Source organism: Aythya marila, assembly GCF_965140915.1.
Source record: "Aythya marila genome assembly, chromosome: 1".
NCBI lineage: Eukaryota > Metazoa > Chordata > Aves > Anseriformes > Anatidae > Aythya > Aythya marila.
This window is the reverse complement of record NC_139042.1, coordinates 70,688,458-70,702,622: the sequence shown is the minus strand read 5'-3', so window position 1 is coordinate 70,702,622 and position 14,165 is coordinate 70,688,458. Positions and strand designations below refer to the sequence as shown.

At 44.1% G+C, this 14,165-nt stretch overlaps 2 protein-coding genes across 6 annotated transcripts in view; one reads left to right on the top strand and one right to left on the bottom strand.

Moving 5' to 3' along the window:
- The window catches only part of PPP2R3B (protein phosphatase 2 regulatory subunit B''beta), a 49,766-nt gene extending 46,072 nt beyond the window's left edge, over positions 1 to 3,694 (top strand). For both annotated transcript variants that reach the window (XM_082783756.1, XM_082783757.1), the window contains exon 13: positions 2,515 to 3,694. In XM_082783756.1, the coding sequence (XP_082639882.1) occupies positions 2,515 to 2,659 (145 nt within the window). In that variant the 3' untranslated portion in view covers positions 2,660 to 3,694. The remainder of the gene's footprint in view (positions 1 to 2,514) is intronic.
- A 136-nt stretch (positions 3,695 to 3,830) lies between these two features.
- LOC309890138 (cohesin subunit SA-2-like) overlaps positions 3,831 to 14,165 on the bottom strand; it is a 63,062-nt gene continuing 52,727 nt past the window's right edge. For 2 of the 4 annotated variants that reach the window (XM_082783723.1, XM_082783725.1), the window contains 6 exons: positions 13,869 to 14,023; positions 13,640 to 13,768; positions 9,872 to 10,062; positions 8,699 to 8,867; positions 7,583 to 7,673; positions 3,831 to 5,883 (listed from right to left, as the gene is read on the bottom strand). In XM_082783723.1, the coding sequence (XP_082639849.1) occupies positions 5,875 to 5,883; positions 7,583 to 7,673; positions 8,699 to 8,867; positions 9,872 to 10,062; positions 13,640 to 13,768; positions 13,869 to 14,023 (744 nt within the window). In that variant the 3' untranslated portion in view covers positions 3,831 to 5,874. The remainder of the gene's footprint in view (positions 5,884 to 7,582; positions 7,674 to 8,698; positions 8,868 to 9,871; positions 10,063 to 13,639; positions 13,769 to 13,868; positions 14,024 to 14,165) is intronic. The other 2 variants (XM_082783724.1, XR_014319381.1) reach the window with 2 other exon arrangements.

The window sequence follows — 14,165 nt, the reverse complement described above, 5'->3', positions numbered from 1 at the left end:
AGTTTTGTTTTGCTGTGAGTTAGGCAATATTAAGCCTTCATTGCATTTATCTTTCCATCTCTAAAGCTTAATTTATGCTAAGCTTGTGGTAGGTATAGAATGTGTATTTGCATTTTTGATACTCGTCTGACACTAATGCAGAGTGTAATAGCTTAGATTTGATGCATCAAAAGAAAGAGTAGCTTCTGCAGTCTTGCTGGCTGTGAAGCGTTACTCTGATAAATCAGCTGATAAAACTAGTGGGATTCTTATAAACCAGTGACGGATTCAGATTTTTGGCCCTCCTTTTAGAATGTTCTTCTAAAATTAACAAGTTAGAACTATCAAGAGTCAAAACTTGAAGTTACTGGTGGACGTAATAAAGCGCAGTAAATCAGTGTATCAGCAGGTCAGCCTGAGAGACCAGGCTCAAGACAGGAATAGCTTTAGAAAAGACTTGAATACTCTTAAATCTGAACATCTTTTATCTTAATTAAAACCACTTCCTGAAACATTTTACAACATTGTGGTTTTACTCTTTTTTCTTTTCCACTGGTCTGTTTACTTCTGTCATGGTAGTTGTCTCTTTCCACCTTCCTGTTTTAAAACACTGTTGCTGTTGCAAAGTGGTAATCCCATTTTGTCTATTCTGAGACACAAAGTTGCAAAAGTCAGATGTTTTTGACAAAGATGGCTGCTCTTAGTGAAGATGAAAGCCACAAAATTCACTGCAAGTATGCTTACCTCAGATTGTTTTTGTTCTTTCCCATAAATCTATTCAAGGTGTATCTGAAACCATGGTTCTATAGCTTTATGCATAATATGAACAAAACTAACTAAAATGCAACATGTTTTTCAAGCTTCCAGATTATATTTAAAAATTCACCTTAAACTTCCCTCTTCAGTAGACTGCTAACAGCTCTTGGACACTTACCTTTTCAGGTATTTCCATGAAGATTTTCTCCACGGCATAGGCACTGTTGCCTTTAGAGGTTTATACAGTCAAGTATTACAGACTTGTGGAACTTCAGACAGTGTAGAACTTCTGTAAAACAGAATCCTAATAACCCTAAAACTTGAGGGGAGGAGGGAGGTGTTTACCTTCACCGTGTTAATACACTCCTTCAGGAAAATCAGTGTGTTGCTCTAAGAATAGAATATAGTTTTGCGTCAGGGCCAGGGCAATCCCAAGCACAAATTCAGGCTGGGCGGAGAACGGATGGAGAGCAGCTCTGTGACGAGAAGGACCTGGGGGTGTTGGCTGACAAGAAGCTCAACATGAGCTGGCAATCTGCACTCGCAGCCCAGAAAACCAGCCATGTGCTGGGCTGCATCAAAAGAAGTTTGGACAGCAGGATGAGGGAGGTGACTCTCCCCTTCTACTCTGCTCTTGTCAGGCCCCACCTGGAGTGCTGTGTTCAGCTCTGTTTTTCCTAGCAGAAGAAGGACATGCAAGTATTAGAATGAGTCCTGAGGAGGGCCACATATCAGAGGGCTGGAGCGCCTCTCCTATGAAGACAGGCAGAGAGAGCTGGGGTTGTTCAGCCTGGGTAAGCAAAGGCTCCAGGGAAACCTCACAGCTGCCTTCCAGTACCTACAGGAAAGATGGGGATGGACTTTGTCAGGGAGTGGAACAGAACAAGGGAGAATGGTTTTAAACTAAAAGAGGGCAGGTTTAATTAAATACTAGGAAGAAATTCTTTACTCAGAGGGTGGTGAGGCGCTGGCACAGGTTGCCCAGAGAAGCTGTGGCTGCCCCATCCCTGGAGGTGTTCAAGGCCAGGCTGGATGGGGCTTTGGGCAAACTGGTCTGCTGGGAGGTGTCCCTGCCCATGGCAGGGGGCTGGAACTGGGTGGGCTTTAAGGTCTCTTCCAACCCAAACCATTCTGTGACTCTGATTGCTTCCATCTAGGCAATGCCAAAGCAGATCCTTTTTCAATATCAGCTGTCACTGACTTTAGCTAAACATTTCATTATCCATCTGTTCATTTTCATGTTCAGCAGGTGATTATCAGTAATTTCTCACTAAACAAATTGCTTTCTAGCCTCTGTTTTAAATACACGGTTGCTATCACTTCCTTGTGTTCATACCCATTTTATTAATGCTTTTGGTGTTCTTTGTTTTATTGCATCTACTGCAGGAATGTTGTTTTTCCTAACCCAGCTTAATTTCTGCTTTCTTGGAGAAAAAAAAAAAAAAAAAAAAAAACAGGATTTCTGTCAGATGCATAAATCTTGCATCTGACAGCGTCTAACTGAAGAGTAGTCCACTACAACATTATGTACTAGAGCATTTTGTTTTCAGTATAGCTGTGTGTATTTCACTCTTCTGTCACATGCAGAACTTGTTGGTAAACCAGCTCAAATTGAACTAATTTTTGCAGAAACTGTGGTGCATGTGATTGTTTATTTCCTGAAAATATGAAACACTGGAAGTGATGTTCTTCCTGCAGGTGCCTTGTTAGTGCTGGGACATTTGGGCACTTCCCAATGTATCTAAACTTTTTTTTTTTTTTTTTTTTGCTCATTTGTAGGTACGAAGCTGAACTGAATCCTGTAGACCATCAGAAGGCCAACGTCCTGAAGTATCAAATGGAAAAAAGACCATTTTTTGAAATGCCTTCACACCTGGCTGATGTAGACTTGGATGAATATGACTATGAAGAGGACTTTGAGTAGCTGTTGCGGTCGACACTTGCAGAAGAGAAGGGACAGTCTGCAGCAGGTCTGCTACACACTACACATTTCAGTGGGGTTTGTTTCCAGGAAGTCAGCTTAGTTTTGTGCTTAAAAAAAATATTTAATCACTAGACTACCTTTTAAAAGAAATGCATTTGTATGGGATGATGAAACTTTTGTATTTATTCAATAGTCTATAGTTTTTAAAATTGATTAAAATATTTATTTACAGATGTTGCATAATTCCTTCTTGGAAGAATAACAATATTTGACTTTAGAGAAGAGTAATCTACTGTTTTTTAAGAGAACTGGTGTAATTCTCTCTAAGTTGAGGAGTGGTGCACTGACAGTCTCCGTCCCTTATGCAGAGAGGCATTCCTGCCTTGCTAAGGGAGGTAAGGAGACAACTTCTACCTGGCCGGCAATGCTTATGTGCTCACAGACAGCGCTAGGGTTCTTGTGCCTTGTCGGAGACGTGACCGAGCGTGTGACCCAGCTCTTACTTACAGACGCAGTTTTATTGGACAAGCTGAGCATATTGGTGCATAAGGAAGACTAATGCCGAAACAAGTTGCTTCTCTTCTCTGTATAGTCCTTGTTTGCCCCAACTTTAACTTTGCTTGGCCTTTAAACTTCAGTGTTTTCACTGACGTTCATTATAAAAATACTATTAAATAGTGCAGTCTGTTTTAGTGTCCATACTTGATCCAAAACGAGTGTGTTATTTCTTGTAGAAGGAACCAATTTTTTTAAATCCTTTGTATAAATGTTACTTGATCAGTGATGTGCACTAATTTGTTGTGGGCATTCAGTGCTTTTGTCTGTCCTCCCCTTCAGTTGTTTGCTATTGACACATTCCATGGATATTCATAGTGTCACAGCAGCTTGAAATTGTTGCCTCACTCTTACTGTTAAACAGATTTTGTTGAAAAAAATGTACAAAAAGATGTAAGTTATTTTGTTTGCAGTGTAGATCTGTTTAAAATGTTTAAAAATCATGTTTGTATTTTGAAATAAAGATTTTCATACATGTAATTTAACAGCTCTAATTGTTATGTACTACATCCAATTAAGTTCTGAAAGAACCACTTAAGCTATGGGTTCCATATGTATGCAGTCTGGTTAGATAATTACACCAAGCTGCATATTCAAAGCAGATGAGTTCTAACAGGTTTTTCCCCATCCACATGGCAGTGATGCTACACAGCTGGAGGAGGTACGGAGCAGTCTGTGCCCTCAGCTCATCGCATGGCCTTCTACTGAGACTTACAAACTTACAAACTTGTGGACCTTTCAGTAATGGAGCTCATTACTCACAGCCTCACCCAAAAAAAAAATAAAGTCATTAAAATCCTTAGAACATTATTCGAAGAAATAATGTTGTGGTCCATTATGCCACCTTTAATAGGAATGTATGAATGTCAAATTTCTCTAAGTGTTATGCAGACACCTTTCACTACTTCCATGTTTTCCTTAGATTTTCAACCACTGAAGATATACAGAGCATTTCTTTTAAGCTCTATACAGAGCATTTATTAAGCTCTATTCGCCAAATGTGCTGTTAGAAAGATGCCAAACTGGCTTTCTGGCTGATGAGCCTGAGCATCAGGGAGGTTGTGGCATCCTAATCTTCCCTACCCAAACCCTTCAGCTGGGAGCTGGCTTCTCAGAAACAGCTGTAGATGAGCAGCCAAAACTTTTCTCATCACAATTCATTAAACAGAGCAGAGCCATGGTGAATGGTAGAACCTGTAGCCATGATTGATGCTTTGTGTTTTAATTGAGAGCAGGAGTGAAGAGATTTCACTATACATTTGATATCCAAGGCCCTTTTTTCCTAGAGGATGTGCAGAGGTTTAATGGAGCAAATGAGTGTGTTGCTGTAGAAGTCTTCTTCCTTGAAGGATGATTACTGTACCTTCCCCTGAAGCGTAGTTCCCATCCCTAATGGTTTTTCCCAAAAGTTTGAGAGCATTTGTGCCTGCGGTCCTAGACCTGTGTTCTTGGTGCAGCTGCACGCTGCCTACTGTGAGGGGCCAGGCTGAGATCCACACTGCAGGGGGATGAGGGGAACATCACTGCTCAATCTGAAACACACACCCGCTGCCTCAGCAGTGATCACAGCTTGCAGTCACGTTCCTGGGAGCTGCGCTCCCGCTGCATTTAATAACAGGGCCAACCAGAGGCCAGCAGCACCGCTGGGCTTTCTCCAGTCACTGTGGGACTGTCGCATGCACCTTCTGTACTAATGGACAGCAACGGTTATACAGTTTATTTTATAGTCATGATCCAAAATATATACATAGATTAAAATTTTTAAAAAGCTTTTAGGATTAATGCAGTGTACAATTCCATGGAGCAGTAACAAAGCACTCGAGTGAAGAACGTTTCCAAACCTGTCATGGAAAGACTGCTTCTGAAGGGCTGTATTTACAGTCTATTTACATTGTCTTTTCAAGCTTTTCATATCCCCAGTAACTACTACGTGCTTGCTGTGCATGACGGATTTATTCCAGAGGAAAATACTGAGTCAACTGGTCCGCTGTTGTGTTGTTGCTGCAAGTCTCCTGAGACTGTGTCCTGATCCCCAACGGCAACCAGCCCTGTTTCTGTGAGCGCTGGCGTTCAGAAATGCTTTCAGACGCTGTGAGCCACGATTTGCACCTTACAGGCAGGAAGCGAGCAGCCCTGCCGCGTCCCTCGCCATCCGGCACCCAGCAGGGCCCTGTCCACAGCCGGGCCAGGCTCCTTGCGCTGTGACGGGGTGCGAGGGCACGAGCACATCGCTCTCTCGGGCCTCTCACACCCAGCAGGGTGCTGCTCTGAGCTGAGCACCCTCGTCTCTGTCTCATCCAGTTCACAGAGTCGCTGAGTGTTTGTCAGTACCCTGCCTGCGATCCTTGGGGTGGGAATTTATCCACGAGGGCACTGAAGTCCAGGATGAAGTGCAGCAATAATGATAGTTGCCGCTCCCACACCTCAGAAGCACGCCACCAGCCAAAGCAGTGATACTGATGAGCAGCAGAGTGGAGAAATCGCCCACGGTGCTAGGAGCTGGTACTGGGTGGATGCCTACAGGGGGAGACTTGCCTTGAGCTGCTGTGCATCTCCTGCTGCCTTGGTTGATGCCGTCACAACCGCACTGTTCACTTCAGCAATTGGCAGAAAGCAGTAGTAGCGTGTTCTTCACTTCCATTTATCCCCTCATTGTCACCTTAACTCTTCTAGACCAGACAAAAGACACATTAGTCAGGCTCATATTATCAAGGAAACATCACAGAGGAGCAGCTTGTAAGGTGTCAGGGCAGAGATGTCTGAATATCAGGCTAAAGGGCCATGAAGACAACCAAGGGGCTGGAGCACCTTTCCTAGGAAGACAGGCTGAGAGCGTTGGGGCTGTTCAGCCTGGAGAAGAAAAGGCTCTGGGGTGACCTCACTGCAGCTTTTCAGTACTTACAGGGTCTCATAAAAAAGATGGAGAGGGGCTTTTTGCTCAGGCAGATAGTGAGAGGATGAGGGATAGTGGCTTTAAACGAAAAGAGGGGAGATTTAGATTAGATATAAGGAAGAAATTCTTCACTGTGAGGCCCTGGTGGTGAGCTCTGTCCCTGGAGGTGTTCGAGCCCAGGTCCTGGGCAGCCTGGTCTGGCGGGAGGTGTCCCTGCCCATGGCCGGGGGTTGGAGTTAGATGCTCTGTAAGGCCCCTTCCAACCCAAGCCATTCCGTGGTTCTGTGCAGCCTCTAACCACTCAGCAACGCGGCCGTAGGTGGCTCTCAGAAAGCACGCTGGCTGCCACAAAAGGGAAGAGGTATTTCTACACCACATGGAGCCCGGAAAATGAACGACAGGGAAAGGCCACATACACCAGTTAGAAGCTGTCCGTTTTCTGTATAATTTCAACCTTGGTCTGCTGATTTACATTATTTTATTATCGATCTTCAATAGGAGCTGCTCCAAGCCCATTGCCTAAACCAGTATTTTACATTTTAACAGGCATACAACTGGCAGAAAACACAGAAGTCCTTTCTTTCCTTCTAGTCCTCAAGCAAAAGTAAAACCCTGGGTTTGTAACACATTACAAGTTCAGAGAGCAGGAGGAAATACAAAAAAAAAACCAACAGAAACACTCAGGCCCTTGCAATGGCTGACAGAGCAAACCCTGGGAGGAAGGAAAGGCAGTGCTGCGAGGCCCGTGGTGTGCAGCAGCCTGGTTGAGCCCTTGGCACTCGGCTGCCCCAGGGCCACGAGCCCTTCCCTGCTGCTAGGATCCGTTACCCGCCTGCGCTCAGACCCAGGCAGGCAGCTGCAGCGTGGCCACACTCCTACCTGACCCCAGAGGTGCCCTCAAGAATAACACGGGGCTGCGCCGTCTGTCACCCCGAGCCCACAACGCTCAGGTGCTTCCCTTTGAATCCCCACCTGGCCTGAGGACAATTTAATCTCCCAACAGCCTCGAATGGAGAAGGACAAAAGCCAAGGGACGCTCCAGCCACAGCGATCAATGGCTGGGAGCACAACGCACACACCTCCTCTGAGGCAGACATTCCCTCCAGGCCACGCAGCAATGCCATCCCTGCAATGTGTCAGTAACATGAAGCAGCTGCAGAGGGTTCCTAATTAAGGAGCTTCGCAGTATGGGAAAAGGAAACTGGATCTTCCTCGTAACACGTCCTAGCTGGTCTCCAACATACCTAAGGGTGTCCAGAAGCTACGCTACCAATTGCCGTATGGCACGCAAATAAACGACCTGAAGAAGGAGACCTCAGACACAGCTGGAAAGGGGAGAGAACTTCTTTCCTCAGCCTAAAAGGGGCCACAAAATGAGCACGACAGCCAGGTGGGTACTCACGAGGTTCTGAACTCACGTTCACCCACCCCAAGTACAGCTGTCCACAGAGCTGGAAAACCCAATCCGAAATTACCTGGTCTGCATCAATCACATCAACATCGGCATCTTCACTTTTATCTCCCGCTTGTCGCTTCATCGAGACATCTGTCTCAATCTCACCTTTGCTGAAAAAAAAAAAAAAAAAAAAAGCTAAGTCTTGAGAAACTTTATGAGGGAAGTCATACGTTGCGCAGGTTTTATTAAGGCAGAGTGGTGCATGCATCATAATCTGTTGCTGAGGCACCCACAGGAGGTAGCCCAAAGCTTCTGGCTCAGTATTGCCTAGGTATGACATAGGTGGTGCTCTGAGGAATGTCTGAAAAAGGCAGATCAGAAACAATATCTTCATTTAAACAGGCTGGACCTACAATCTCCTATGTTTTTTTTTTTTTTTTTTTTGTTCTATTTTACTAGTATTCACCAGGTCCATTCAACAGGTGTCCCAAAACCTGGAAAAGCACGTGTACTCCTTCTGGGATTTGTGTGTCAGCTTTTACCCTGCCAACATGGGAAGTGGAACCCACCAGCTCAATAAATGAATTGCATTGCAGGACATTATCCCAGCTGAGCACTCTGAGCTCTTTACACAGCTCAGAAGTAGACTGAAGGCTTGCTACTTCTGCAACACCTCTCTTACATCCAGTTCTGGTGGGTTCCACTCCCATGTGTGTGCACGCTGCACGTAGACACGCAGCTCTTTAAAAGAAAGCCACCAGCAACACAGCAGTTAACAACGGATCTGCAGAGACAAGAATTCTCTCTTTCATTTCCAGAGGTGCAGAAAACACCCAGCGTTGGGCTGCACCACACAGCCAGGGAACAGCTGACAGCACAGGCCTCTGATCAGGACCAGAGACAAGAGAAGTGGGACAGGGAACTCCTCCCGCCTTGTCTGTTTCCCCACACGCTCGGTATTTGCCCAAGAAGTAATGGAAGCTCCGTGGCAGTGGGGAACGATGAGGGCAAGGCAGCAAACGCAGCTATCGGCCCGAGGAAATGAAGAACACAGCCTGTCCCTGGGACACGGCTCGCACAACACTGCGCTTTGCCCATGGCAGGACTGCAAAAAGCAGAAGCAGAGGTGGGTCGAGAGACCCCAGCTCCCAGCACTGGGACACGTGAAAGAGCTTCTAAGACATCTCGCCAGTACCTTTGCTGCAGCCCGCCGGGACAAGGGGGTGGCACATGCTCCTGCGAGTTCGTCTCTCGAGATTTCAGCCTCTTTCTGCTCTTCCCTGCTGCGGAGGTGAGCTGGGAAGCAGGCTGTAAGGCTGGATCTTGGCTTGCTGCTTCAGCAGGGCTGGCTTCAGGCAAAGACCCTGTAGGAGACAGCGAACAGACCCCGTTCTTCAACCTCGCCCTCAGAGGCTGGGCATTTCCAACAGCAGCGTCCCCGCTGCAGGGGAGCAGCGGAAGCCAAGCTCAAGGAGAGATTTGGGGCAAAGCAGCCATTTATTGAAAGTTGCAACTAAAAGGCACACAAAAGAAAAACAATTTAATTTGCCCCGATCATTTTTGCAATGTAGGCTTACGATCTTAGCCCCAGTCCTTTCGTGCTACCAGCACTGCTGACTCTGTGTCACCCTCACTAGACAAGGGCCACTTGGACACAAAAGGACAAGGTTTTGGAAGGCAGGGCACTAACAAGAGAAATTCTGAGAAAGAATGAGAGAGAAACTGAAGGTCTTTGGGAGAAATTCCCTTTCCTCCCCATAGACCTGCACATGTCCATAGCACTTAGGAGTTTTACTGGCAACTGCTTTCATTGTGGCTTTACTACATATAACTAATCCCCACCATGTCTTTACAGATTGGAAGTCCGTGAGAGCAGCCCACGTAACTCACTATGTTAGGAATATGATTCCAATTTAGAAGGCTAGACCCCCTGAAACCTCAACAGATAGAAAGAACCCAGAGAATGATTTGTCCCAGACTACCTGGGCTGAAGACACGAACCAGTTTCTGGGAATATCGCCCCTTTCTCAATCACCCACAGGGCCCAAATCAACAACGCCCTTAACGTAACAGCTGAAAGCACCGAGCCAAGCCCCAGTGGCACAGACAAATGGCAGAGCTCAATTCAAGATCATCTGAATTTGGCTCACACGAGGTCTCCAGACCAATCTTCCTCCAACTGAGTAACGAAGAGACCTTTAACAACAGCTAAAAACGTTTGGCAGTAAAGCTGAAGGCAAACACCATGGTTCCAACTGGAGAGGCCACGAGGTCCAACACACTGCGGCTCCGCTAACGCAAAGCACGACGCGCATTTTTGCTGGGACAAAGCCAGCACAGCTGATTCCCAGCAGCCCCATTCCCATACCATTCGACAATTTCCTTTTGCAAGAAGATGCCTTAGAGGTGCCCACTTGGGACCACTCCCCTAAGCTGCCGAGGACAGAGCTCTCCTCATCTTCGTTGGCCAGTAAGGAGTTTTTGTACCAGATCAACGGCTGCCATTCGTCTCGGCTGTAAGGCAGCGGCTCGACTGCGTACCTCTGTAAGTAAGCATACCTGGAGAAAAACAAAAGCAAGCATAAAAAAAACTCAGTATCCTTCCCGTCAACATCAAGGGAAGGTTTTGCTAGAAAGGCTTTTTGCCTTTACTGTCCAAAGGTGCAGACAGAACTGTCAATGCAGTGAAAAGAAAAGACACCCTTTTTCTCTTGTCTGACATCTCTGAAATATGGGAATAGTTAAAATGCAAATGCCTTCAAAGCTAAGAGAATGCTTGAATTTCAGCATTAGAGGCAACGTTTGGTTCACAGGAATTACAGAATTACACCAGTCTCTAAAAAGAAGTCCCCACGTAGGAAGTCACTGCCCATTGCTGCTGCCAGGGGCAGCTTGAACAGAGCAGCACTCTCTGAGGGCATGCCACTTTTCCTGCGGGCCCTTTCCTGCCTCTTGGACTGCCACGAAAAGGAGATCCCAGGTGACAGACGCTCCTCATGATTCAATAGCACAGCAGGTCAGGAAGCAGGGTATTTGCACCACAAGTGCCTGTTTTGTCAATATTTTTTTTTTTTTTTAAATGAACAAGCAATAAAAACACTTCTCTGGAATATCATATCAGCCCCAATCCGATCCTCGCAGGTTCACAGTAAGATTTTGAGTGTCTGAAAAAAGCAGTTAACAGCTCTTCAGTTGTGACAATGCACAGGACGCAGGAAGCATTGCTTCAAATCCCTGTTCTGCTTGATTCGATTCACAGACTTGACGTTGTACCCCCCTAAGTCTCAGGTGAATAACTTAATCACCAGGCTACCAGACCTTCTGGAGCAAAGAGGTCCCCTTCAAACATTTTTGAAAAATAGGATATTTCCGACACAGTTTTTCTGATCCATTCCTACATCACAACAATAAGAAAACAAAATCACAGCCTGACTCAGGATTAGAAAGTGGGTATTCACTACATTTCAGCTACAGCTCATCACTTCAGAATCAAGCCCCATCTTGTTAAAACAGACCCTACCTTAGCAAAACCAAAAGTGACAGTTTTAACACCAGCCTGTACAGTATATTATTTTTTCTTTGATTAAGAGAGTGGCCTGGAAAATATCAGACATTTCATTTGCTTTGCAAAAAAAAAGAAGGAAAGAAGGAAAGAAGGAAAGAAGGAAAGAAGGAAAGAAGGAAAGAAGGAAAGAAGGAAAGAAGGAAAGAAGGAAAGAAGGAAAGAAGGAAAGAAGGAAAGAAGGAAAGAAGGAAAGAAGGAAAGAAGGAAAGAAGGAAAGAAGGAAAGAAGGAAAGAAGGAAAGAAGGAAAGAAGGAAAGAAGGAAAGAAGGAAAGAAGGAAAGAAGGAAAGAAGGAAAGAAGGAAAGAAGGAAAGAAGGAAAGAAGGAAAGAAGGAAAGAAGGAAAGAAGGAAAGAAGGAAAGAAGGAAAGAAGGAAAGAAGGAAAGAAGGAAAGAAGGAAAGAAGGAAAGAAGGAAAGAAGGAAAGAAGGAAAATCATTGCTGGGAGGTGGTTAGGGTAAGCACGACTCAATTAGAGTCGTACACCCTGAGCGCCTTGGGAATGGCGAAACCCCAGTAATGGGATTTGTTAGTTTCAAACAAGCACGTATTGTAACTACTCTTTTAGGGCCTAATCCAACTGCTGTCCATGTCAATGGAAAGACTCCTACTTATTCAGGAGTCAAGCTCTTCGTACTGCTTGTTATTCAATAATCCATTTCTTGTGTGCATTTTGTGGCACAGAGCAGTTGACACGTCAGGTATTTTACTGCTACAGCCTGGGCAATTACAGGCAGAGAAGGTTAAAATCCATATACTTTGATGGCGTTGAAATATACTCCTTTCTATCAAATGCCCATATTCTGTATCTCATCTGTTATAGGTACATTCACATATGTGAATATACAGACCTGGACATCAATCCCATGATTAATAATAAAAATGAAAATAACCAGATGTTTATTTCTGAAAGTTCATGTTGACCCAAAGCATTCCACCCAGTAATTTATGATACAGCTAAACCTAAATATTTCTAGGAGGAAATATAATCTCCTGCCCCTGCAAGGCGTTTTAAGCCTCCCAGAATAGAAACCGTTACTCTAGAAACATTGTCTGAAAGTCGTTGTGGATAAAATTCCAATTTCCCCCCTTGTGAATTTTATTGTTTCCCATTTGTCCCCAGCAGCAGTGGGTGGGTCTGAGGCAGCAAACTCAAGGAGCATTCCCTACTAGGTTCTCTATTTCCCACAAAAGTTTTCAATGTCTAAACCTACCTGAATGTATAGATTACAATTAGGGATATACTTCTGGAATATATCCACCAGTCAAGAAGTTAAATAGAACCATAAGAAAGAATAATCCGGATATAACTTTATATCTGCCTACTTCAATTATGATTTTATTTCTCTTGTTTAATTGAAAAAATACTCCTTGAAGGTACATGAAATTACATTCTTTTTCAAGGATGAATTAACAGACATCTACTTATTGCACAAGTATCACCACACAAATAACAGAACTTCAAAATCCTGGCAACATGGACACAGATGTACAGGAACTGTACAAAACCAGTACATACAAAATCTATGACAAAAATCTAGTCATAGATCTCAAAGATTCTCTCCAAGAAGAACGCACAAACAGAAAGGGAAGTTATCACTTCCTGTCGATTATCCACCCTAGATTTACCAGGGCTGTGACCAGTGTATGTCAGATATTTTTCTTTCCTATTTTGCATTTTAGGTTTGAATTTATTTTTTAAAAGCATGTTGTGTGGGTAACTGGCAATCATTAATAAACTTTATTTGTTATGTAAAGCAGCAAAGAATTAGACATTTTACCAATCTTGACCTATGTTATATAAAAAATGGTTGACGGTCCCCATGGAGATTAACCTCCAATTTCAGACAAAGTGACACAGGACCAAACAAGTGACACAGGGCTCAGCAAGATGAGTTTTTCTTGTTTCATTGCTTCTCCAAAGCAGAACTTTTCCTGACAGGTATTGGAGTAATTTGCTAAGGAATTCCAAAAGGCAGATGTGTCTTCATGTCTCATCTAACTTTCCCATGTCTTCAAATGTGCTCTCAGGAAAATGGAAGTACTTGTTATATATTTTGAAATAACTTTTGCAGTGTCTTGTAAAGAAGAGGACTGAAGTACAGATATCCAAAATACACACTACTGACCAGGGAAATAAAGACAATGATCAAATGGCTCAGTCCTGACCCTGTGGAATTAGATTGTTGCAAAATAATTATCTAGGCACTACATCCTCCTCAATCTTTTGTGTTTTACTTTTCTCTTCAGAAAAGCATTCCTCCCACTCCACTAGCCAGTCAAGTTGCAAATCTCTGCCACAAAGTTCGCATTGTCTTTCCCTTACACTAATTGCCACATAAAGTCACAACCATTCTAGAAAAAGGTGTAGAAAGGGTACTGCACATGTAAGTAAATACTACGATAAAATTCAACAAGTGTCTCTAAAACCAAGAGCTTCAGGGGCAGATTGATTTCAAAAGGTCTCTGAAAAGCCTTTGAGCGACTTCTCCAGCACTGCAGGTCAAGTGTCCCATGTACAGAGATATACAAAATACAACCCACGCATGAAAATGTGGAAGAATTTAACTTACACTATTTTTTTGTCAGGCTTTAGCAGCTTATAGGAAAATTCACTGATGATTAACAGAAAGCTTAAGTTAGGAGGAAAGCTCTTTCCGTCTGTTCCAGTAGCTCCTTGAAAGGCAAATTCGATCCCTTCCCTATTGAAACAAAACAAAACAAACAAAAAGAGAGAGAATTAAGTAATAAAACAGACAGCTAACAAAAGCAATGACCATGGGCATTGTACGTGGCACATACTTGTGTATCATGGCTACAGATTCTCTAGATTTCACCTGGTCCCAGCCAAACGTTAGCGAAAACCGACGAGCCAGTTCTTTCATGTTTGTGAAGGAAGCAGATGCCAAGTCCACACCAGTACTGCTGTCTTGGCTTTCTGCACACGTCTGAAACAGCTGCAAAAGAAGTCCAAGATAAGCAACCACATGGAACCCTACAGGCAAACAAAGCTTCAGGAGGACAGAGAGACCCGTGCGCCCAGTAACAGCTTAAAAGATAGAAGCCTTACAAAAGAGTAGTTAAGTCATGTTCTTCAAA